Raw genomic sequence first — 23,510 nt, 5'->3', positions numbered from 1 at the left:
GGTGCAGACGTCTGCAATCTGATTCCGTTGTTGGACAGCCACTTTTTAAATTGATGTCCTGTATACTCGCTTCCATTGTCAGCTCTTAACCCTTTTTCGACGCCAAAGTTATTTTGGCCGTGCTTGACTGAAATTAAAAGTACAGATTGCTGAGGACGTCTCAAACCACTCAATTAAAAAGAAATAAAAAATTCCTTTTTTTACTGTACTTTTTTTGCTTTTTTGTTTTTTGTCCCGTCAGGAAAGTCCCGACCGGCACTTCAGTCACCGAAAAAAGGCCAAATTTCCAAGCGACTGCCGTCCGCCGGGACCAAAAAAATGTCCCGATGGTTACACGCAGCAGCCGCTTAAAAAAAATTTGTCCCGTCAGACGGCTCGCACTAAAAGTCTTAGGGGGTTTCAGCGAGTAGAACGCGAAAGATGAAAACAAAAATGATCCGACACTTCGGAAATTCTTCGTCTTTTCTCTTTCTCATTTTTCTCGGCCAAAAACGGAATCAAAATGAATCCATTTGAAACGGCGGAAGGAAAGGAGCTTTTCCACGAAGGTATAAACTACTGAACCGGACACTTCTGGTTCATTTTCGCTTATTCCAAACAGCTACATCCAACATCCGCTTCGAATCCATTTCTTTCGACCGTTCCTATTTCAGTTGATATCAATCCAGGCTTTCGCCCGCGCCGGTGACCGCTCATTCAGATCCCCAAACTCAGTAAAAAAAAACAAATTGATACAACATAAAACAGTTTATTTAAGCCATTCGTCTTCATCTAAAAGGACACCATCATTTACATCATTATTTAGCACGTCAAAATCAGAATCATCAGAGGAATCAGATGAAGGATAAATCCCCAAAGGATCCGTTTCGACGGTTTGGACTGCGATCTCTTCTTCAGGATCGACAGCAAGTACCGCTTCAGCAGCAGCCTTTGTTGGATCGAGTATCCGATCATCGTGAAATTCCAAAAAGCAGTTTCTTTTCTTGGACAGACAAAGAAAAATTTTGCACATACTGCACTGAGAGAATGGTCGAGATTCCTTCGTATGACCATTGGGTCTTCTCTCAGTCGTGGCTTGGCACCATTCGCATCGTCCTCTATTCTCAACGAAAATAGGATGATGGATTCCGACCTGACTGAAGCGTATTTCATCTGGCACGCTCAGTCTATCTTTCCTTCTTTTGGCACCGGGCTCTGCCGAAAGTGGAATCTCTTTCATTAATCTTGCTTCTGGAGCATCTCCTTTGCGGGCTATCTCAGCATTCAGCCCGTAAAGTAAAAGAGAAGTAGTCACGCTTCGCTTGAATTCCAAAAGATTTAGATATCCTTTGTCCTTCAGGAAGGTTTTTCCTTTCTTGTTTTTCATCGTCTGGAAAGAAATTGAACAGAAAACTATTGAAGCTTGGCACTCTGTCAATAAAATTTCTGAACTTACCACCAAATCGCAGTAAGTAATCCAGCTATTCACCATACATGTTTCCATGAGGGAGTAAAAGAGACGGTGCCACCATTTTTTTGATTTGCGGTCTCTCTCGTAGTAGGAACGCAGCTGGTTCGCCGTGTCTACACCGCCCATGTTATCGACGTAATCGCCAATAGCTTTTGGACAAGACTTTGTTCTGAACGAACCATCGCGCTGCTTCCTTTGCACCTTGACAGCCTCTGAGCCGTGGAAGTTGGAAGCGACCCGAAACGGCTTAGTGTCCTTCCAGATGAAAACACCCTTTCTTCCCGTTCCTGGTTCACCGCCAAACTTGGCCACAAATTCGTTCTGCGGAAGGTTCGATTCGTTGACCGTAAAAATGGGTTGCCCCACTCTGGTTTTAAGAATCGTTCCAAACGCATTGATCCCCCTTTTGTCGAGTTCTTCCAGGAGGGCTATGCTCGTGAAGAAGCGATCAAAGGCTACTACATGTCCGTTCTTTGCCAAGGGCTCGCAAATATCAAGAACTACTCCTTCCACCATCGTAAAATTGGAATCCTTGAGCGTTTCACCAATTCGAGCTCCATGATAGATCTCAAAATTATAGGTGTAGCCTCTACTACAGCATCGACTCCAGATTTTGAAGCCGCTTTTGATGGGTTTGCCCTTCATCGTTTGCCGAAGCATGGATCGACCTTTAAATTTCACCATGGATTCGTCTATACTTTGCCACCTGGGAGGCCGGCGACACTCACTAAATTGCTTATTGAGTACGTCCACCAACGATCGGATCTTATAAATAGGATCCTTTCGCACCTTCAACTGTTTATCCTTGTCTAATTCACCATGATCAGCGCAAGCCAAGTGTTTTGAAATGAATTTAAAACGCTCACGTGTCATTGCTTGGTGAACGATTCCAAGGCCGTAACCAGTATCCGGCTGCCTTTCCCAACACATCAACAGCTCCGGCAAACGATGATAACCCATCAAGAACTGTATTCCGAGGAACGCAACAAGTTCATATCTGTCGACTAAACCTCCAGGAAGCATTTCGCTAGATTGCCTCCCTTCTGGTCTGCCTCCAAATCTCCTAGATGGTGGATTGCCTTTTTCAACGTAATTCCAGGAGTCTCAGATCCGTTTATTTGTCTTTTCTAGCAAAAGATCAAAAGTTTGGAATCCGCCAAGCATAGACCAAAAGATGTGGAGAGTAGTATCACCCGGATGGAACTTAGAAAATACGGGGCCCACAGGTTCCTCTGGAGTAAACGGGTAGGAATACTGCCGGTACTGTGTCTCCTGATTCTCATCATCATTCTCTTGGTAATCTTCTTCCACATCAGTCCAATAACTCACACCCTTCCAATGCTTGTTGATGGCTTTATGGAGTGCGATTAATTTAGCATCGGCCTTTTGTTGCATTTTAAGCTTCACCGCATCTGAATTGACCTTTTTAGGGGCCATGGATGGATGTCCTTTAGAACTGCGAGGGCCACGATGTCTCAATTTCGCATTGGTCAGTCCGATTTTTTTTCGAGCGAAGTAACGAGTCACTTCATCGTCGGCAACTTGACCGTCAGAAGAGCACCCTACCTTGGCGGTTGACCGGGTCATTCTTCTCTTCTTTTGAGGTGGCGAGGAACCACCTTCAAGATCAGCATCTTGTGCTTTATTTTTTGTTGCCTTCGTCGAACCATCCGGATTAAAAGCCAGGCGTTCCAACCTGACGGTCACTTTCCTCAAATTTACCGCTGTTTTAGCTTTAACCGGAGGTTCTTCGTTGGCAGTCTCTTTTTCTTTTTCGGCAATTGATTCCTCCTCATCAGCCGGCCCCTGATCAAGAACCGGTTCCCTTTCAGGCGCCAGCTCCTGACCAGGCTCCTCAACCGGCTCCTCGGAGGCAACCGATTCCTCTACATTATTTTGAGCCTCATGTCCGGTATCAGTATCGATGGACGGCTCTTTATTCCCAGCTTCTCGTTCATTTGCCTCTTTCAATTGCTGCCTTTTTAATACAGAGGCGGCGTTGGCTTTCTTGGCTGAATTTTTCACGGCTCTCGACTTTGTATATCTTGCGTCTCTCTTTTTTTTTCGCCATTTTTAATTAATCTGAAAATACAGAATCGAAAAAAAAGGCACGATTAGTCTTTGTGAATTCGCCAAAAGGATAACGAATTGCCTTACGTCCTAAGCCTTATATGACGGTCTTATTCTATCATGCAGGGGAAAGGCATGCACATGCAAGAGTTACCGGGGCTGATTTTTATCCAGCGCCTTTCACCGCCTTTCGGAGTTTCCTCACGAGACAGCAGTAATCAACGCACGGATAAGAAAGTACAAGAGGCTTTGTGTAAAATTTAATTACACGGGCACTAATAGCGCCTCGAAGACTTCAAAATCAATTCAAAAGAACCGTTGGACGGAAAGGAGCTCAGCTAAGGTGGAAATCAAACTACAACTAACGCCGAACCGGACAACTTCCCATTCTGCGTCTTCGTTCCATTTCCCAAAGCTCCCCGTCGATACCAAAGTTTTTGCGTCGAAGCTACTAAAGAAATTTCGCGCTTTCTCTTCGCCTCTTTCGCCTTCCCTTCGATATCTATCCAACCACCGGCTTCAAATTCACTTGCTCCCTTTTTTTATTTGTATTTGAGACATCGCGGACACTTAAGTCGCGCGGCACCCAGATAGGAATAAAAATAAATAAGGAGCGTCGGGCAGAAAGGAGCTTTGCCACGGAGGAAATGAAACTACAACCAACGCCGAACCGGACACTCCCAATTCTTTGTCTTCGTTTCATTCCACAAAGCTCCCCTTCGATACCAAAGTTTTTGCGTCGAAGCTGTTAAAGAAATTTCGCGCTTTCTCTTCGCCTCTTTCGCCTTCCCTTCGATATCTATCCAACCACCGGCTTCAAATTCACTTGAACCCTTTTTTTTATTTGTATTTGAGGCATCGCGGACACTTAAGTCGCGCGGCACCCAGATCGCTAATTCCCAGGGGAATTAGGGGCTTGCAGCCGTCTGGAGGGACATATCTGGCGGAGACTTAAAATTCCCGACGGTTCGCGTTGAAAGGTTCTCGTGTAGACTTCGATCGGAGCCGCCTGACGTGCCTGAAATGTCCCTACACCAAAACTCGTAAAACACGAGAATGGCTCGTACGAATCGTTTGAAACTCGTACCCTCGATCTACCGATGGACGATTGACATATGCTAAAAAGGCGATTCAATTTTGTAGGTAGATCATTGAGAAAACTGCTTAAGTATGAGGCACTTTGTCTGGTTTTAATTTCTCGTGTCTGCCTACTGAAAAGCCGTCAATTTTTTTTGTCCCGACGGTAGATAAAGGGTTAAGGTGTGAACTTGTCGGCCGGTTTCAGTGCGTAGATGATTGGTGAACTCTTGGAATTTTGGCCACCTCTGACTTCTGTTTGAGAAAATAAACAGTTCGATAACCACTAAAATCATCGGTGAATAGGACAACGTATCTGGATCCTTTCGGTGTGGTTATATGCATTGGACCGCATACGTCAGAGTGCACAAGTTGGCCAACTTGTGTTGCTCTAGTCCTTCCTAGTTTGGACCTGGAACGAGTTATTTTTCCGTGCATGCATCCTGGACATGGATGATTAGCTGGAGTGCTATCTTCATTCAGGATCAAGCCATCGACCATCTGCTCAGACGCCATCTTGCGGATCTTCTTTACACTGGTGTGTGCCAAACGTTGATGCCAGACGTCGATGGATGTTGCTGGTGGTGTCGTGAAGCCTGCCCCATCACAAGGTGGGTCTACTGTTATCGCCAAATGATAAAGAGTTATTCCGATGCGTTCACCTACCATCACTACCGATTCGTCTTTGTTGAAACTCACTCGTGTTTCAATGAAGTGCACCGTGACTTCGACTTCCGTGATTGCGGCAATAGAGAGTAAGTTGACTCCAAGACCCGGAACATACAGAACGGCAGTCTTGCCGTTCGCTCAAACTTTTTGAGCTGTGCGCCGCACCTCCCAAACTAGTTTAAGCTGTGCGCCCGCACCCCTCAAACTAGTTTGGGAGGTGCTGCGCACGAGGTTTTACGCTCATTGAACCGCTCATTTCGCCATGACATCTAGCGGTAAAAATTTACACCTCTTGGTGAAATGACAGAATAGGGTTTTTTATATAATAAGAGATTAGGTGGAAATCAATATGATTCAAATCAGTTTTTTACGCTTATTCTCATAGTATTTTTAATTTATTTTTAAAATTATTATTTCCCCAAGTAATCTCTCTTCATAGTTGAAATAAACTCCCCCCACTTTATAACGCACCCCACTCCATTTTTGGTGGAAGACGTGACCTTCATCCAAATCCCCCTTTTCGTGTTCCCCCATTAGACCCTTAGGGCAAAAGAGGGTTGCAGGCAGCACGGTGAGAGAGGGGGAGAGGCAATCAGAGGCATGGTCGCGCTGATTGGCTGATACGTTTGAGCGGATGTTGAGCGTTCACAACTCAAACTTTTTTGTGCGGCGCACCTCCCAAGCTTAAGTTTGAGCTTGGGAGGTGCGCCGCACTAACTTTGAGCCGCTCGTTGCAAGACTGCAGAACGGTTTCTATCAATGCTGTCCGCTTCGTTTCTCCTATGAGCGTAGTAAATTCAATGCTGCCGATCCCTTGAACTGCAAGTTTAGCGTTGCCTATTCCTTTCACGAACGATGTGCCTGGAGTTACTGGTGTGAAGGTTTTAAAGAATTGTATTTGATCTGACATGTGCTGTGTAGCGCCTGAGTCGGCAAACCAATCTTGAGAGCGCCGTGAGATGAAGCAAGTAGAATGCGAAATAAAACTTTGATCTTGACTGGTGCTGGGTGAATCCCTATTCGACCTTTCTTGAGTTGAATTGGTATTCGTCTGTTGTGAAGGGGGAAAGTTGACTGCCGATGCTGCCGTTGAATTCTTCAGTCTGGCTAATTCTGCTTCATGTCATTTCCGTGTTCGGCATTCTTCTTGCGTGTGGTATAGAATTGAACAGTAGTCGCATTTCACGTACGGTCGATGTCTCGTTGAATTGAATCGATGGTCTCTTCTTCCACGATCGCCTCTTCCTCGATCACCTCTGCCTCGCTCATACCTTCCTCTACCTCCACGATTGCCTTGTTGGTTCGTGGGATTGACATTGGGGTAGTTTTGGGCAAATAACGCAGCGTCCCCTGCGTCTTGTTGTCCTCTTGACCAGCGAGCGGAGTTTGACTCCTCCTTCAGAAGGCGAGATGTGAGAAGGGAGATTGTACGTTCATCGACTGGCACGCTGTCCCATACTGTTGCAAAGTTGCGGTAGCTTGGAGGGACTGTGCAGATTATCTTCGTCATTATCTGGATTTCTGTCATGGCTGCTCCGACGTCGCTAAGTTATGACGCCAGGGTTTCAATCTCAGTGATGTGAGATATAATATCATGACTGGGTTGATATTGATATTCGTAGAATCTATGCTGCAACACGTGTTGATTCTCTGCGGCATCTTGAAGGTGCTGTGCGGACAGGCGCGTCCACATCTCGTGAGCAGTATGACAGTTAATGAGAGTCCTTTGTTGCTGATGTTCAATCGTAGCAATCAGGTAATTACGAGCAAGTATGTCCCTTCTTGCCCAATCTTTGATGGCTTCGAAGTTGACCACTTCGCCGTCTTCATTGAAATCCTGAATAAGAATTTTGGATTGTGTGTCAGAATAAACGAACGTGTTTCTCAGAAAACAGGTTAATGCATGTGTCTGTGTTGGAGATTTGAAATTGGAAGAAGAGGCGAGCCGCTTTTCTCGAGCTGCCCAAATTCCGCGCCCTTCGCACACGACCCACCACGTGGACGTGTTCGGGGGAATCCTTTTTCCTCTCCTTCCTCTTTCTCTCCTCTCTCTTTTTTTTTTTTTTTTTTTTTTTTAACATCAGTGAACGGATGCATGTGAAAGACATTTGTACCTGTTCTGGAATTTGTTCGGTTCCATTGACAATCTGCACAAGGTTGTGCTGTTCGAGTTTGAGCCAGCATCCGAACTTCCAGAGTGGAAAGTTCTTGCCATTGAATTTGACTGCATGGCTGATTTCTCTAGTCGGCGAGTTAGACATCTTGTCGCAACGGTAGTGTGGCTGGGCCCATAACCTGTTGGAAATAGACAAGGATAAGAGTAAGATATTTGCTCAACTAGGCTTCTGTATCTGTAACAGGAATTGATTTGTGCCAGCATGTGGGCTTTTCAATTACATAGGTATGTAACACAATAATCTTCCACAATGTGGGCTTCATGTCATATGACATGGATTGAACATAAATATATAATTACCTGAGTCCAATGGACTCGGATGAAATACAAACAGAAGAAACAGATCAATTCAATTTACGCCAGGAATGTGAAAAGGTAAATCAGATTAGGAATCAAAACTCAGGACACAATGTAAATGGTTCTAGATACAGAGGTAGCTGCTGAGAAGCAACTTAAACAAAAACCCGCCAGCTACTAGAGCTAGTCTTTTTTTGAGAGTTGCTTGTCAGCGTGGTGCCAGGAGAGAAGTGAAAGAGGGAAACGGAAGGGCCTATACAGTAGATGAAAGAAGGCCGAGGAATCTCCCGCTTCACGAGTGCTGCCATCTAGGGTGCTGCCATCTAGGGTTGCATGGTTGCATATGAAATCACAACAAAAATACAGGTTTTTTAGGTACACGTAAAGAAACTTGCACAGCCACGACTATTTGAATTTGGGAAACGCGCGATGAAACCTTTATTGAAATCAGATATTTTCGTGGTACTCCCTAAAAAATTGTAATTACTTTTTTACAGTTCTGTTAGGTAAAAATCGCAAATTAATTTTTTAAAGACGTAGTCAAATTTTCAGCAAAACTCAGTCTTGGCTGCGAGTTTCTTTACGTGTAGCTCAAAAGAACCGCCTTTTTACTATGTATTGGTGGGTGATAATGTTAGCCTATTGTACAGATTGAGGTATCTTATTTGGCCGTTTCTTTATTTTTTTACTGATTTGTTACTAACTACATACCTCTTAACATCAATTAGGGGAGACTTGGCATAGTTGGCGTGATTTTTTTTTTCGGTCACAGTTTCCTTATTTCCCAATATTAAAAACCCCCGATGGTCTTTAAATAAAAAATAAAAAATAAGCTTTCTAAAGCCTTTTTCACACCGGTCATAGTCCTTAATTGTTTTAACAAATGTCCATTATTAACTAAGTAAATTTTGTTTCATAATTTAGTTAAGCCTTATCGCTTGAAACACTCGATTCACACCGAATTTCTTCAGCTCACTAAATGCGACAACCAGAGGGGGCGGGGCAATTGAAATTGCAGGTATAATTTGCTGCATTGCTTACTTAAGGCTGCATAAGGCGTAAGTTTTCGCATGCTTAAAACAAGCCTTAAGTAAGTTTTTAGTGTTTTAAGCAAATTTTAGTGTGAGTGCATCTCACTTAGCAGTTTAATCCAAAAGTCTTCAAACAGCCTCAAAAACACGTTTTAGAGGGCTTAAAAGTAACTTAATGCATAAGGCGTAAGTTGTAACCGGAGACAACTTACGCACTAAATATCCTTAGTGTGTAATGGCGGACCAATTGCACCAATGGGCACCAATGGGCACCAATTGCCCCACCCCCTCTGGTTGTCGCATTAGAGAGCTGTAGAAATTCGGTGTGAATCGAGTGTTTTAAGCGATACGGCTTAACTAAATTCTTAAAACAAAATTTACTTAGTGATTAATGGACATTTGTTAAAACCATTAAGGACTAAGACCGGAGTGAAGAAGGCTTAAAACGTGTTTTTGATGCTGTTTTAAGTATTTGAACTAAACTGCTAAGTGAGATGCACTCGCACCAAAATCTGCTTCAAACACTAAAAACTTACTTAAGGCCTGTTGTAAGCTCTCTTATGACTATTGTGAAGAAGCCTTTTAATATTAAATAAAAACCTTGTATTAAACCTTAAATTAAATTTGAAAGCTTACAAATTTTAAAGACAAGATGCCCCACTGTTGGGGCATGTTGCTCCCTTTGTGAGGGTATGTTGGCCCATGTAATTCTTATGGCCCAACATAACTAATGAAAATATTACATTTAACATTAAATCATAATAAGAAAAATCATATGGCTTTAAATCTTGGTATAGCTCTGATAAAGCAGAGAGAAAACCCGTCATAATGAACTCTACAACAGAAGTAAAAAAGCATCAAAAGAATTGAAATCATATCATGAAGAAAAAACATAGGTTAGGTTGTCAGAGGTCTGGTACGGTCTGGATATCTTTTCAATAATCCACAGAGGGAGTGGGGCATGTTGCTCAATATGTGAGGATTTGTTGGCCAATGCTAATCTTATCGACCAACATGACTAGTGGAAACATAACATTTGACATAAATAAGAAAATTAACACAAAAATAAATAAAAAAATTCTATGATTTCAATTCTTTATAGCTGTGATAAAACAGAAAGAAAAGTATTTTTAATGAACATTGAAACAGAAAAAAAGTTCATGAAAAAGAATTTAAATCATATCTTGAAATCAAAACAAAGAAACGTAGATTAGCTGTCAGATGGTCTGGATATATTTTCAAGAATCCACAGAACGAATACTTTCCAGTTTCCTTATTTACACTTCTACGATGAGGGAAGTTAAACTTGACAGTGATGGGCTGGTGACAATCTAAATAATGCACTGGTTTTGCTCAATCACTTTTGACGTAGCCTAGTCATAGTTTCTGAGTTAAATTCCTAGAGCAAACAAAATTACTTTTGGGTACCAGATGAATATAGTGAAAAACAAATTAAGTTACCTTACAAGGCTTTTGGACCTCTACTTGAGTGTAAGAATACAGATTTTCACTAATCTGAAGCACATGAACATTAAGGTATAGAATTTTTTTTTTAAACTGAACTAATTTTTGTTTTCCATCGAACGTTTCTTAAAGTTTGAAACATCTAATAACCAGCGGGATTAAAATGCGTTTAGTTTTCAAGATAAATGTCTGAATATTTTAAAACTTAAACTAAAAACACAATTAAACCTAAATCGAAACAGCAAAAACCATAACAGGGACCTTGTAATGCCAACTTGCATAAAAAAGGCGCTATTAATTAAATTATTGTTTCAATTAATTCTGCAATAGATTTAAAAAAGAAAACAATTGCAGATGAAAAAAAATAACTTCCTTTCTTTATTATATTTTTATGAAATTTTAAGTTATAAACCCAAGTCTATACTAGATTAAATCTAAGAGACAGAGTCATACGGTTTTGGGGCGCAAAAATTCTTAATTATTCTCATTACATAACCGTTTGGACGATTTCAACATCTTGATAAAGATGCAGAATATTAAGGTGCAAAACTTGTAATTATAGGAAACAATATCCATATTTTCCTCTTCTCTCCTTTCTTCCCTCGGGCCACTTCATTGTGGATTCGGTCGCGAAAAAGTAAACAACAGGGGAAAATATATTTTTTTAAATACAAGGAATGTTATCTGGAGACAAAAATTGCTACACAAACTAACCCAGATACGTAGCAATTAACTGACACAAAAAAATAAAAAAAATAACACACTGATTCACAAAATCCACTTTGTATTGGGAAAACACACTTTCAGCCGATACAGAAAACGCAAAACAACGGCACAAAATGGCGGAAATCGAATTAATTGACTCGCGAAACCGCGAGGTGAATAGCCTCTTTTGTGTTGCTGGGTTAGAGATAGGAGGAAAAAAGTTTCGGAAAATATAGTTCACGACGCCATCGCCAGGTGTTCTTTTATCTCATGAGAATAACTGGGCCATTCTACTTCGTTTACCTGAGCAATTTGCTCCGCGACTCGACCCCCCCTCTCATTTTCAAAGCGCTTTCGGTTTTAAACAAGTGATATGTCATAAACTAAAATACACGTTTGATATCAATTTCCCTACTTTTTAAAAGAAAACAAGGTTGAAAACGTGTTTGTTTTGTCATATGATTTTATAGGCTACTTTATAGAATAATATGGAAAAACCTGTTTTAACATTGCGCTAAGGGTGGGAAGTGGGTGTGCTTAATTGGTAAACGAGGGTGTAAAGACGTAGGGTTAAATCCTACGAAAATGTCAAGTGTGTATGATTTGTAGACCCTCTTCTCTCCTGCTCGGGAAAGAAAGAAATTCTATCTCCAGTCGTCCAAAATTTATTTGAGTTACGATTAAACACGTAGTGCCAAAGAATCCCTCGCGCTCCGGGCGGATGACAGCAGAAGCTACGCGTTCTTGGCCTTCATTTTAGGGTAAGAGACATGCTATAGGCACTCTCATGTAGTCTAGCGGCCAGTATTTCGAAGCCCGAAGTGCAAAGAAATCGTATACTTCGGCTGTCATCTGCCAGGAGTGCGAGGGAGAGTGATAAAAAATGACGATTAGGCTGGGTGGGAAATTAGCCAAATAAGCACCCTACTAGATTGCTAATAACTCGGCCATCAAATCCGAAAAAAGATTTACTTTTGGATTGGACCCCCCCCCCCCCCCAAAAAAAAAAATCTACGAAATTTGAAGAAACTCAAACTTTAAAATGAAATAACTCCCCAACTGCAGGAAATATTAGAATTCTGCAAAAACAAGAAATCCAGGGTCGAAAACTATATCGATATTTTAGCTCCGTTTTTCATATCATGTTTCAATATACGCTTCAACTACAGAGACATTTTCCTATATAAGATAGTTACAATGGCAGCGGCTATGCCATTTTTCTAAAGCTCTGGCATACTGCTTCGTTGTGTATACCAAGGGTAGCAGCTTTTTTTCTCCCTAATACTTTTTTTCATTTTTGATTAAAACAGTTTTGGACGCCTGCCTCATTTTTCTATTGATACAAAGTCCAAAAACAAATCATAATACAGCCAACACTTCTTTAGAAGCTTTTGCAGTTAAGCCTACTATACGCATACGTATACGTCGTAGTCCTACTTTTCTCGTATCACTATGGGAACATAAATAGATAATTGTTCTCTTGTTGATGTGCTAAGATGATGATTTTAATTTTGTTGAAGCCGTGATTTTACAAAGATGTTTTATCTTAGCTTCAAAATAAATTTCACTTTTACATTATTATCATAGGGGAACTCGAGTAGTAATATGGGATTTATTACTACCTGCTGCAGAGGAATACATACGTTGTTGCGCTCATCAGAGGTTTAAACATGCTGACGATACGGTTTATGAATGGTGTGGGGACTTCATTCATTTCGGAAACCGAATATTATCAATAGGAAGCCAATTAATTTATAATCATTTATGTAACTTTTAAATGCCATCCCATTTTGGAAGAAGAAGAAGAATTTCAATGATTACCAATATTTTTGAGTTCCCATTTATTCTATAATGATTTTTATCCATTGATATCAATGTAAAAGATTAATCAATTCACATCACTGATATATCATTATATTCTCGTTAAGGATATTATTATTTAAAGTAGGTGTCAAAATTATGGTATCTTCTTTCATATTTTCGATGATTGCGCTTTTCGCCTATTAGTCGCTTTCGCGTTAAACCAAGACTACCACCCGTCTTACCATCATCACATGAAGAAGATCCTAACTGAGATAATAGTCAGAATTATTTCATTGTTTCTTATATATAAGACTGGATCTGGGATTTAACACGGTAAAATTCGTTCTATAGGAGAATGCGATAACCATTGGCATATGGTTGCACATTAAAATTTTCATTAAGCATGTTGACAACGCAGTATGGATCCTACATATGGTAACACGAAAATAATCCCAATATAATGATTTCAACGCAACCAAATAATATAAGTCAATGGTTCTTCATAAGAAATGGTTCTCATAAGAAGAACGTGAAAAGCAATTCAAAGGCCTTTCAGTGGTGGTAGTTTGTTGATAATTGGAAAGTTCTGGTTTTCCTCCCATTTCTACCATTCCCTTACGCGAAAGAGGATTTTTTTTTTCAAAAACACGCGGAAATAGTTTCCACACAACCATGAGTTTTTTTCAATTAAGTATCTCTAAAAGCATAGAAGTTATTGAGATTTGAATTTTTTCGTGTTTTTTTACCTGACCGGGGTAATATTGGACAGACGCCTGTACCATGTTAGACAGGATATTAAATAGGGATAGGAGGAAGAAAAATTATGAAAAATAGGGAAATGTAGATCTTAATGTGGTTAAACCAGTGTTCTGTATTTGACGAATAAAATATAAAAAAATACAAATAAAGCAGTATTTTATTTGTATTTTTGCCTTCTTTAGTGGGCGTATTAAAGTATTTTTTTTGTATTTTATTCGTCAAATACAGAACACTGGGTTAAACCCCCCAGAAATTTTGGAAATGATATCTTTAAAAATGAAAAAAGATTTCCTAAAGAAAAAGAATTGCAACTTTTAGATGGGGCGAGATAGGAAAAAAAGGTAGGTGGCGCTGAAGTCTCTCGTTAAGATTGGACAATTTCCCTGATCAAAATGACCCCGAAAGACCGTCCTCCACTAAAATGTAAAAATCGTCTAAACCATTATACTTAAAAATAAAAACTTTGATGAATAATGTAGGCAAATGACTAGCCTATGTTTTTATGTGAGCAGATTTTAATTCACCCGTCAAACTTGGGCAAAATTTCACCGTTAGTGGGGATAAAATGTGTGTATTTTTTACGGGTTTTTTCTTTAGAAAATAACCATGCGATTTTCATGAAACTTATTACAGTTAATGATTACACTACAAATATAAACTGTAGAAAAAAAGGATTTTTAAAATCATTTTTACTATTTTTACCCACCCTGTCTAACGTGGTACAGTGTCCAATATGGGTCGGTATCCCTAATGGTATTTCATTCACTATTTAGTTATAATCTGCAATAAAGTAAAATAAATATCAGGAAAATATCGATCGGGATAACTAAGGCTTTACACTGATAATAAGTTAAAATCCAATGATTCTAGAAATCACTGTAAAATCAATGTGAACTCTTATATCATTGATTAATAATTCCTTTGCGATAATTCTCAACTGTGCTAGTCACTGAAATATCATAAAAATTTTTGTTGGGAAAACATAGTGATTTAAACTGAGAAGTTTTCAAATAATGAATAGAAATCATTAGATAAAAAAATTATTGTAAATGGTGACTCTAAGATAACTGCTTAATCACTGGAATGATTAAACGAATTTTCTGAATGGTAACTAAGGTTGTGCTTTAGTCATTGAAATATCATTAAAATTCTAGTTAGCAAAACTGAGTGATGAACTGAGAAATATTCAAATAATCAATAAAAGTCATCGAATAAAAATCATTATAAAATCAATGGAAACACTAAAATCACTGCTTAATCACTGGAATTATTTTTTAGTGATAATTTTTTACTGTACTTAAATCCCTGAAATATCACTGAATTCTGAGATAAGGTCAGCGATATGAACTGAGAAGTATTTATAAAAATCAATAGAAATCCTTATACAAATCATTATAAAATAAAAAGGGACTCATTGAACAATCGTTTATTAATCTTTGGAATGATTTCATAAGTGATAAATAGATGCTGATTATTGACTTATACGTGTCAACGAAGTATGGCAATAAAATCATAAGAAATTCAAATGTTTACTAAAAATTACTGAAAATTTAAATATCAGTAGAAAATCAGTAATTTGTTAAAAGAAAATATTTCATGGATTTTTACGTGATGATTTATTGATTAGTTCAATGACTTAGTTCAGTGTAATCACTGCAAAATACTTCAATTTCATTTTCTAATCTGTTCCGAATCGGAGCCAGACGAGGCTTCTGTAAGAGTTGAACAAAATAGACAGAATCAGTTTGACAGAGGCTTCTGCATTTCTTTTGAGAACAGGAAAAAACATTCCATTTTGAATGGAGCTTCTGTGTAAACAGGATAATTTGAGGTTCTTGTGTGGACGACAACGATAACGTTCTGAACATCTTACTGATTAGTGACGACATGAATAAGGGAAATGTGATAAGCTTCGTGTGCACTCAACGATAACGTTCTGCACTTCAAGCATAAGATTTCTCACATACAAAGAATAAAGAATTGTTACACACAGGATAATTACCAGGTAAACGTGGATAAGTAACACTTTCGATGAAAAACAAAATATCGAAATGAAAAATCAGATCGTAGTCAAGAGAGAACCTTTCTCTTAGCGTGTGTGATGACTTGCGATATTGCAACATTGTATTGCCCGTCGGCTACTTGACAGCCTCCCATCCTCCCCTTGGGTTTACCCTTTGTCTAATCGACACACAGTAGATACACGACTGAGGCCTAGTGCACACCCACTACTCAGGCCCCTCCATTACTGTACACGACTCAATACATTCAGTTAATTCAATCACCGACGTCTAGCTTATTCCGCCGAGTGACGTCATTACATGGCGCAGTTGATAACTTATTCTACACCACCGTGTTAAGTATTGTTAATTATTAAACTAGTGTACCATTTTGTAGGGGTCGAAGCAAGAATACGACCCCACGTGACTAGTCTGCCATTTTTTCACAAAAATTTTTTCTGCTCGCTGTCATTCTTTTTACTCGTGATCTCAGCAATTCAAACGCCGTCTACGATCGACGAATTTAATTTTCATGGTGAAAACTGAAGACAGCAAATCACCAGCAGATATTTTTGGTTTATCCCGACTATTCATCGTGGATTCAGAAGAAGAAGAAGAAGAAGTTGCACACGTGCCAGCCATGCCACCGAAAGCTTTCAAGCCGTATGGATCACCTCCAAGATTTGATCTCGATGAATACAAAGATTCATTCGAGCTTTGGCACCAACAATGGAAGATTTTTCTCGCGCTTTCAACCATCGACTCTGTACTTGAAGACGGTGAGCGCCCAGCCTACAAAACTAACATTTTACTTTCTTGTCTCTCAAAGGAAACACTTCAATCCGTTATGTCTATGGGGCTAACTGATGCTCAGATGGGGGATCACGAGGTCGTGATCCAGAAGTTGCGCGAACGCTGTAATGCAGGACGAAATCGACACGTCTGGCGCCAACAATTCGCTTTAAGCAAACAACGAGCGAACGAGGCTGCCGACAATTGGCTTTGCGATCTCCGCGATCTAGCTCGCAAGTGCGAATTCGCCACCGACTGCTGCGCAAATTGTCAACCCACCCGCATCCTTGGTCAAGTAGTCTATGGAGTTTAAGACGACGAAATCCGACGGAAACTCCTCGAGAAAGGTGCAACCCTTACGCTCGACCAAGCCATCGACATTCTACGTGTAGCAGAGGCTGCTTCTCAACAAGCAACAAATCTGAAAACGGGCGATGCGGCAGCAATTCAAGCACTGCCCAAATCGTCATACAAGAAAGGTAAATCTCAAACACCGTCCAGCACGAAATCCAATCAGTCGGCGAAGGACAGACCGTCCGGTAAGCAGCCGAAAGATGACATCAAATCAGGAGGATGCTTTAACTGTGGCAGTGAAACCCGCCACTCACGTCAACTATGCCCAGCAAACGGAAAAGAATGCGGAAAATGCACGAAGATTGGTCATTTTGCAAGAGTGTGCAGCTCAAAGAAGAGCACAAAACCGCCTCAAACCGGATGCATCACGCTCGACCCTAATTCTCCAGCTCGTGTTGCAGGCATAGAAAAGTCCGATTTCGTCAAAGCAGGAATTCAACCCAATGGCAGTAAGAAAGAACTTATCATTCAAATTTTGCCAGACACAGGAGCACAAATCGACGACATCCCGGCCGATATGTACCACAACGAAATTCGAGACACCAAGCTTTTGCCCAGGGGCACCAACGCCATTACAGCTACCGGAAGCCCCATCATCAGCATCGGAACGTTCGAAGCAACAATCCGTTGGCCAACGGGTAAAAAGAGTAAATCAATCAAAACAATCTTTCACGTATTACAGGATCTTAAACAACCGGTGCTATCGAAGATGACTAAAAAAGCACTCGGAATGTTGTCAGCTGGTTACCCTCACGAGAGCATCAACGTGATCAAAAAGGAGGAGCCACGAAACGATCCTGGCTCCAAGTTTTTTCCACGTCTCATGGCTACAGTCGGAATCAACCCGACGGAAGAGAGGAAGAAGGAGGACCTAAACCAGTTAACGGCCGTCCATCCCCACATCTTTGACGGAATCTGTCGACCCATGGCGGGCCCGGCATGTCATTTCGAGCTCAAGGAAGGCGCGATTCCAGCCGCCATCCGCGGATCTCGTCCCGTCTCAGTCCCTCTCATGCCAAGATTAAAACAGGAGCTGGACCTCCTCGAGAAGCAGGAGATAATCCGGAAAGTAACGGAACCAACAGCTTGGGTCCATCCGATGGTGCTGGCCACGAAGAAAGATGGCGGCATCAGAGTTTGTGTGGATTTCACGATCTTAAACCACAACATCATCCGGCCGAGATTCGACACGGCCACACCTTTCCAAGCAGTGCGAACGATTCCACCAGGTATGAAATTTTTCACAATAATCGACGCCCTGAAAGGTTATCACCAAGTGCAACTGGACGAAGAATCGGCAGCCTTGACAACGTTTTCAACTCCGTATGGCCGGTATCAATATCGGCGCCTTCCGTTCGGCATCACGCACGCAGGAGACGACTACAGCCGTCGCGTCTCCGAAGTCTTTGACGACATCCCAAATTGCCGCCGGATCGTCGAAGACGTGATGGTTTTTTCTGCAACCTACGAGGAGCACATCGAGCTGGTGCGCCGTCTTTTTCAACGAGCGGCCGACCACAACATCGCGATCAACGTTGGCAAAATGGTATTTGCCCAGCCAACAGCGAGATTCGGAGGCTACATCGTGAGCTCCGAAGGTTTCCAGCCGAATCCGGATTTAACTAAAGCAATCCGCGAGTTCCCGCAGCCGAAAAACATCACAGACGTAAGAGCATTTCATGGTTTGTGTCAACAGGTTGGCAACTTTTCTACCAAAGTCGCCGAGTCGCTGAAGCCGCTGTCAACCCTTCTGAAAAAAGGAATGCTGTGGGAGTGGACGACAACGCATGAAGACGCGTTCCTAAAAGCCAGAAAAGCCCTGTCTGAAATGCACGACCTAGCCTTTTACGACCAGAATCAACCGACAGCTCTACACGTCGACGCATCTCGACTTTTCGACCTTGGTTTCATCTTGAAGCAAAAAGACGCCGAGGGGAGCTGGCGACTGGTCCAAGCAGGCTCCAGGTATTTATCAGAAACTAAATCGCGCTATGCGATGATCGAGTTGGAGTGCTTAGGAGCAGCATGGGCGATGCAGAAGTGTCGTCAATTCATCGAGGGTCTGCCAACGTTCGAGCTCATCACGGATCACAAGCCGCTAGTGCCGATCCTAAACGACCACAGCCTCGACAAACTTGACAACCCGCGAATCCTCCGTCTCCGACTCAAGATGCAACGTTATCAGTTTAAAGCCCGATGGGTGCCGGGAAAAGAAAACGTCGAAGCCGATGCACTATCCAGAGCGCCGGTAGACAGCGCATCCAAAGAAGACGAATTAGCAGAAGTAGCAGCGTCATTTTCTGCAAAGCTGGCCCTTATCAACGCCATCAGTGGGTCCGATGCAGCAGTACTGGACCCCGTGCTTGAACGCATCAAAATGGCAGCCCAAAAAGACAAGCAGATGATCGAGTTGCGGGAGACTATCATCAACGGTTTCCCAAACGACAAATGCAATTTATCTCTAACTCTCCGTCCATTTTGGAATATTTGGTCCCAGCTCGCAATAGACGAGACAGATGGAATGATCGTGGCAGGAGCCAGGGTCGTAATTCCAGCCAAATGCCGTCAACCCCTACTCCAAGACTTAATCAACATGCATCAAGGTGCCACGAAGCTAAGGCAGCGCGCAAGAATGTCCGTGTATTGGCCAGGAATGGACAACGACATCGCCAACGCCGCCAAAACATGCCCGTCGTGCACCGAAAAACTTCCGTCGCTTCCGCGTGAGCCGTTAAAACCACACGAAGCAGCGACCCGTCCGTTCGAACAGCTCCATTCGGACATTGCAACAGTGAACGGACGTGATTTTCTCATCATCGCCGACCAGTACAGCGGTTGGCCAGACGTCATCCCTTTCCCGAATAAAAACACGACAGCCCGTCGCGTCGTCGATGCAGTGCGTGAATTTTTTATCCGTGGTCCAGGAGCCCCTGTCAAATTCTGGAGTGATAACGGGCCCCAATTCAATGCCGTCGAATTCAAGAATTTTGCAAAAGACTGGGGCGTATCAATCGGAAATTCAGCGCCCCACTACCCCCAGTCAAATGGATTTGCCGAAGCGACCATCAAGAGCATGAAGAAACTCATCACTGGCTCATGGAGAAATGGCTCCTTCGACACAAACAAATTCGCAAAATCTATTTTACTTTTTAGGAACGCTCCTCGCTCAGGTGCAGCATCGCCAGCCCAAATGGTATTTAACCGACCAGTGCGCGACGCTCTACCGGCACACCGCCGATCTTTTGCACCTGAATGGCAGCTGAAAGCTGACATCTTAGAAAAAAGGGCGAGAAGAGCAAAAGAGGTGCAAATCGAGCACTAAAACCGGACAGCTCACCCATTGCAGCCCTTCAAAATTGGAGACCATGTGATTGTTCAACACCCCGTCTCCAAATGCTGGGCAACAACAGCAATCGTCGTAGAGATCGGCCCAAATAGGGATTACATCGTTAAGACACCAGCCGGTCGTCTTTTTCGCCAAAATCGACGAATGCTACGAAAAAGAGTGCCGGTCATGCCAGGCAATCCGCCTGCGGGGCCATCAATCCAGCCGGCCCCAACTCCACCGGAAGAAAATCAACCCGGATCAAATGGAACAGCTGGAACCACCCGCCGGAAGCGCGGAAAAGCCAAGAGATCGCCAAACGATACGCCGAGACGATCAACACGCCAGACTAAACGTCCAACGCGATACACCAAATAGAATAATTTCATTTTTCTTTAATGTATAATCGTCTCTTTCATCAATGTTATCTCTTCTCTTAATGTAATCAATTTAATCAAAAGTGAAAGTTCCCACTTTAACTCAAAAAAGGGGACGTGTGATGACTTACGCGATATTGCAACATTGTATTGCCCGTCGTCTACTTGATAGGCTCCCATCCTCCGCTTGGGTTTACCCTTTGTCTAATCGACACACAGTAGATACACGACTGAGGCCTAGTGCACACCCGCTACTCAGGCCCCTCCATTACTTTACACGACTCAATACATTCAGTTAATTCAATCACCGACGTCTAGCTTATTCCGCCGAGTGACGTCATTACAGCGTGGTCGGAAAAGAAGAAGAGAGTAGGCAGAGAGAGAATGAGACTAAACAGCAAATTGATGAATAGAAAAGATAGGCCGACTATTAGAGATTGTCAACCAGCACCATCTATCAATCGTTCCTCTCACTCAGAAGTAATGTGCTCCAACACTCCCTCTCATACCTTAGGAAGAGTGAGAAAAAAAATAAGAGAAAAATAAATAATGGATGATTGTTTGTGATAATTTGTTTTGCATTGTAGTTTGCAATACCAATTGTTCTCCCTCTCAAACAAGATAGAAGAACGGTTTGAGTCGACTGAATCGAGGAGAAAAAAAAATTGCAATTACGGTTGTTCTTTCTGCTTGGATTCCTGGATAGAAAGGAAGATAATTGAGAAAATGTGATTACAATACCAATCAGATTGTGGAGATTTGAAAAACGGGGTTTGGTGAATACTAGGATTTTTAATTAGCTTGATTGCCGACTGATTGTCGCATTTGATCGGTATTAGATTGTTTCATTTGGTAAAAAGTTCGAGATGGAGACGACGAATCCAGATGCTTTCTTTTGTTGCCTTACAGGCAGCAATAAATTTCGCTTTTGCGGTGGAAAGGGCGACGCACGATTTACGGCGGCTGCTCCAGGATATAGTGCCTTCGTTCACAAGAAAAATAAAACCGGATGTGGATTGACGAGTCTGAAAATTTCCAGCGTAGTCCGCGTCGGTATAGCCAAGCAAGGAAGTTATGTCCTGTGATGATGTCGATGATGACAGGAAGGCCACATCTTCTTGATGGTTGGTTGTGATTGCTAGTCGATAGAACGTTCGGCCGATGTGTTTTCCAATGAACATGGCCACATCTATATCAAAAATACTGACGCAGGATTCAACAAAATTTACAGACAGAACAACGTCCTTGACTGATTGAGCTGGATGCTGCTTCATCTTGAAGTCGCCTACGACACACTTCTTGCTTGTGATAAGGCTTGTCGCGATAACCGCATTTTGGATATGGATGATGTCTTGATGATCCACCTTGATTGGTTTCGCAACCTCCTCGTCCACGTGTGGATTAGCGGAATTCCGGGGAAGCTGGAGAAGGATGTGTAGCAAAAAAAAAACGGCATCAAGTGAGTTTTGCTGCCCAACGTTGAAGCGTTTTGCCATGGTTTCTTCTTTCACTAACCGAGATGTGAGCAAAGCATTTTTCTCGTTGGCTGGTACACTGTCCCAGGCTGTGGTGAAGCTGCGATATACTCGAAGGTAAAGTACAAATGAGTTTTGTCATGATCTGGAGAGGAGTAACAGGTGCACCAACATTATGGAGTTGAATGGCCATCGTTTCGATTTCAGTTATGTGGGACATAATGTCATGATCAGGTTGTATCTGATACTAGAAAAATCGCTGTTTGCAGGATGTGCTGGTTCTTGCCCGCATTTTGGAGATGCTGTGCGGACAGGCGGACCCACATCTCGTGTGCATAATTGCAGTTTACTAGCGATCATTGTTGCTGCGTTTCGATTGTTGCAACGAGGTAGTTTCGGGGCAGAATATCGCGCCTGATCCAATCCTCCATTTGTTGTTCGTTTTACAATCTCTCCTTCAGGATTAGCGTACTATCACAATAAGGAGGGAAAAATAAATTAACATCTGCTGGTAATTTGTGTTGTACAAAGGTAAATACTTCAGCAGGAAAAAGTTCATCTCCATTAAATTTGGCCACGTGGCTTACTTCTCTGAAACTGGAATTCGCTATTTTTTGTTCAATATAAGGCGAAAGGCTGGGCCCATAACCTGTAAGAGTTTTAACAAAATGGACAGAATCAGTTTGACAGAGGCTTCTGTATTTCTTTTGAGAACAGGATAAAACATTCCATTTTGAATGGAGCTTCTGTGTAAACAGGATAATTTGAGATTCTTGTGTGGATGGGAAAAACACGTGTGGTACCAGGAACGATAAGGTTCTGCACATACCAGTGATTGATAACACAAAAGATAAAATGATAATACACGTGTGCACTCAACGATGACGTTCTGCACATCTTACTGATTAGTGACGACATGAATAAGGGAAATGTGATAAGCTTCGTGTGCACTCAACGATAATGTTCTGTACTTCTAGCATGAGATTTCGTCCCATACACAGAAAAAAGAATTTGTTACACACAGGATAATTACCAGGTAAACGTGGATAAGTAACACTTTCGATGAAAAACAAAATATCAAAATGAAAAATCAGAGCGCAGTCAAGAGAGAACCTTTCTCTTAGCGTGGTCGGAAAAGAAGAAGAGAGTAGGCAGAGAGAGAATAAGACTAAACAGAAACTTGATGAAAATAAAAGAGAGGCCGACTATTAGGGATAGTCAACCAGCGCCATCTATCAATCGTTCCTCTCACTCAGAAGTAATGTATGCTCCAACAGCTTCCCCAGCCGCACGAGAATAGCCTCCCTCGTCTCGTAGTAGTTGGAGCAGAAGAGAGTATCGCTGCATTCACCGTAACGAGCTGTCGCAAGATGGTTGCGGACAAGTCGCAGTCGTAAGCGCAGTCGTAGTCGTTAGTCGATAGAATAAAGTCAAGTAAAGTCACGTTTTGGTGAGTGTGTAAAGACAAACTAGGTCGCGCCTACTAGCAGGTAGGCGTATTCCTCAAAGTTTTCCACTTAAAAATTTGTACTTTACAACAAACTTGCACTGTCGCCACCAGAGGCATTACAAATTTCGACAAATGTTGAAGTGAAAAAATTTGAGGTATAGGGAAGGGTTCTCTGAGTTGATTTCATTGTAAATCATTCTGTACATTCGTATAGAGTGAAAAATTCTGAATCTTTT

General features: G+C 41.9%; 2 protein-coding genes across 2 annotated transcripts; both read right to left on the bottom strand.

The window, feature by feature from the left end:
* Positions 1–6,510: 6,510 nt before the first annotated feature.
* LOC124200525 lies at positions 6,511–7,527 on the bottom strand. Its single transcript, XM_046596795.1, has 2 exons — positions 7,381–7,527; positions 6,511–7,103 (listed from the first exon to the last, which is right to left on the bottom strand). Exons 1-2 carry the CDS (start codon positions 7,525–7,527, stop codon positions 6,816–6,818), a joined length of 435 nt encoding a protein of 144 aa, XP_046452751.1. The 3' UTR covers positions 6,511–6,815.
* Positions 7,528–20,936: 13,409 nt separating this feature from the next.
* On the bottom strand, positions 20,937–23,171 carry LOC124200524. Its single transcript, XM_046596794.1, has 4 exons — positions 23,077–23,171; positions 22,858–23,003; positions 22,364–22,473; positions 20,937–22,295 (listed from the first exon to the last, which is right to left on the bottom strand). The coding sequence occupies exons 1-4, from the start codon at positions 23,169–23,171 to the stop codon at positions 22,032–22,034; spliced, it is 615 nt and encodes a 204-aa protein (XP_046452750.1). The 3' UTR covers positions 20,937–22,031.
* Between the last annotated feature and the right edge of the window lie 339 nt (positions 23,172–23,510).

This window comes from Daphnia pulex, chromosome 8 (genome assembly GCF_021134715.1).
Source record: "Daphnia pulex isolate KAP4 chromosome 8, ASM2113471v1".
Taxonomy (NCBI): domain Eukaryota; kingdom Metazoa; phylum Arthropoda; class Branchiopoda; order Diplostraca; family Daphniidae; genus Daphnia; species Daphnia pulex.
The sequence above is the reverse complement of the archived record's forward strand: the minus strand, read 5'-3'. Positions and strand labels throughout refer to the sequence as shown.